Source organism: Orycteropus afer, unplaced genomic scaffold (assembly GCF_000298275.1).
Source record: "Orycteropus afer afer isolate SDZICR_OR568_19922 unplaced genomic scaffold, OryAfe1.0 scaffold00101, whole genome shotgun sequence".
Taxonomy (NCBI): domain Eukaryota; kingdom Metazoa; phylum Chordata; class Mammalia; order Tubulidentata; family Orycteropodidae; genus Orycteropus; species Orycteropus afer.
In genome coordinates, this window is record NW_006921688.1 from 1,356,510 (window position 1) to 1,358,829 (window position 2,320).

Genomic DNA, 2,320 nt, shown 5'->3' on the forward strand with positions numbered 1-2,320 from the left:
TGAGCGGGCTCGGGACGGCGCTGCCACTGCTGCTGCCGCCCGGGCGTGGGGCGAGGAAGCGGCGGCGGCGGCTGAAGCGCGCCACAGAACCGCGCCGGCAGCTCGGCGGGCGGCCAGCTGTGTCGGAAGAAGAGGGTCGCTGCCCCGGGCACTTGCGGCAGCCGCTTTCTTGTCTTCGCAGTATTTCCTGTTTGGATTATATTTTGCTTCTCCCAGCTGCCTCCTTGCCCTCACACTCCCACCCGCTCACACTCCTCGGTTTCCTCGCTTGACTCTGCCCTTGGCCCCGGCTCGGAGCCCCTGCCCGGGTACGCCGCTTGCCCCCTCTCCCGGGGTTCGGGGGAGCCCCTCGGAGACCATGAGGAAATTCAACATCAGGAAGGTGCTGGACGGCCTGACCGCCGGCTCGTCCTCGACCTCGCAGCAGCAGCAGCAGCAGCAGCAACACCCGCCTGGGACTCGGGAGCCAGAGATTCAGGAGACGCTCCAGTCCGAGCACTTCCAGCTCTGCAAGGTGAACCCAGCGCGCAGCCCGCACCCTCGTCATTGAAAATTTGGGGTCGTTTTAGGGGGGAACTCGGGCATTAACGTGGGAGTGCAAGGGAGTGGAGCGCCAGTAATAATCATAGTGCGAATGAATGTAGAAAGCGTTTGCTTAGTGGGTTATTTTGGAGATTAACATCATCATACTCGTACTCCTTTTCGTTGATTTTTTTTCTCTCCCATTTTCATATACAGCATCATTTCAAGGGTATTTCAAACCCATTGTGCTGACCTTTAGTTTGTATTCTGATACTGCTAGGCATGATATGCAAGGTTTTATATGTTGTTGTTGTTATGTGCCGTCGAGTCGGACCCGACTCACAGCGACCCCTCCTTGGATTGCAGAGGCAGTATCACTACGGAAGTAGATTGCCCAACCTTACAAGCGTTTTAATGTAATTCACCAACTTTCAGGTTTCCTTGGGAAATAGTGTCTGATGAATATTGTATATCAAAATGCCAGACCTGTTCAACTGGATATTTTTACCATCGCTTTTCCCCTAAAATAGTGTATGAGTGACTTAAACTATGAAATCGCAGCGTTCTTTTATCATTATGCCTGGTGAAAAAGTTAGTACCGTGATTTTACCTGTCAATGGCACGGTAATTGCCACAGCGTTCTGTAATTCAGAAAGAATGATGCAGCGAATTAATTCACCAGCTGCTCAATGAGAAATACAGACTAGACTTGGTATTAATACCTGCTTTCTCCATAGATACCCATGCGTTCTTATCCTTAGCGTTTCTTAAAAGTGTGTACCTACACTTTCCCCCTAATGCTTTGAAATTATTTTGGACTTAATAATAAAATGCAGGAATGTGATATATGGTGCTTGTTTTTAGTTGTGTTACAATTGCAAAACGTTGGAGTAGAGGTTTGATGGTTGCTTTCCGGAATCCTCCGTTGAAGTCAGCATATGACACCTTTTCCTTAGAAGTAGTTGGGTTTAGTGTCCCAGTAAACTCATGATGTAGTGAGCACGTTTGATATGAACCATGAATCACAGTTTTAAGTCAACTTAGCAGAATTTCTTAACCGTTGCAAACTGTAGTAATTTGGTTTCTAGAGAATTCAAATATTATGGAAAAGCAGAAATTCAAGTGTAGCACTGGGATAGTTTTTGGTTTCCGGTGCCATGTGAATAACTTTTGTTTGGCAGCATTGTAGATTTCATAGTTACAATTTTTTTTTTAAGGCGGTAAGTGCATGCATATGTGTTTTCATTGTTAATTGTTTTAAATTCTGATACCTCTATTGACTTTTCTATTTTTAAATTTCGCTTGCTGCCTTGGTTGCTGTGATGTCACTTGCCCATCCCTAGACTGTTCGCCATGGATTTCCCTATCAACCCTCAGCCCTGGCCTTTGATCCTGTGCAGAAGATCCTGGCAGTGGGAACTCAGACTGGTGCTTTAAGGCTGTATCCTTTCATTTCATTTTATTTTTAACTTTTATTCTCCCCAGTCCTTCTGTATTGCTGATTAGTTCCTTTTCCTGTTTAATTTCAAAGAAATGGTGTGATCATTTATATATATTATGTGAAATTGTGTGATATTGGCTTTTTTCTTGATTATACATATATTCAGGTAATATGTTGCTGTTTGTTGCTCAGTTTTCTGTTAAATTTCTAGCCAAAGAAAGGTCTGTAGTTTTGCTTTGTTGTTGTTGTTATGTGCCGTCAAGTCGGCCCCGACTCATAGCAACCCCTCCTTGGGTTTCCGAGGCAGTATCACTACGGAAGTAGGATTGCCCAACCTTCCTTCCGAGGAGTGGCTGG

At 45.8% G+C, this 2,320-nt stretch overlaps 1 protein-coding gene across 1 annotated transcript in view; it reads left to right on the forward strand.

Annotated features, from left to right (window-relative positions):
• Positions 1–358: 358 nt before the first annotated feature.
• STXBP5 (syntaxin binding protein 5) overlaps positions 359–2,320 on the forward strand; it is a 268,776-nt gene continuing 266,814 nt past the window's right edge. Inside the window, exons 1-2 of the mRNA XM_007943195.2 lie at positions 359–514; positions 1,866–1,963. Coding sequence (XP_007941386.1) covers positions 359–514; positions 1,866–1,963 — 254 coding nt within the window. The remainder of the gene's footprint in view (positions 515–1,865; positions 1,964–2,320) is intronic.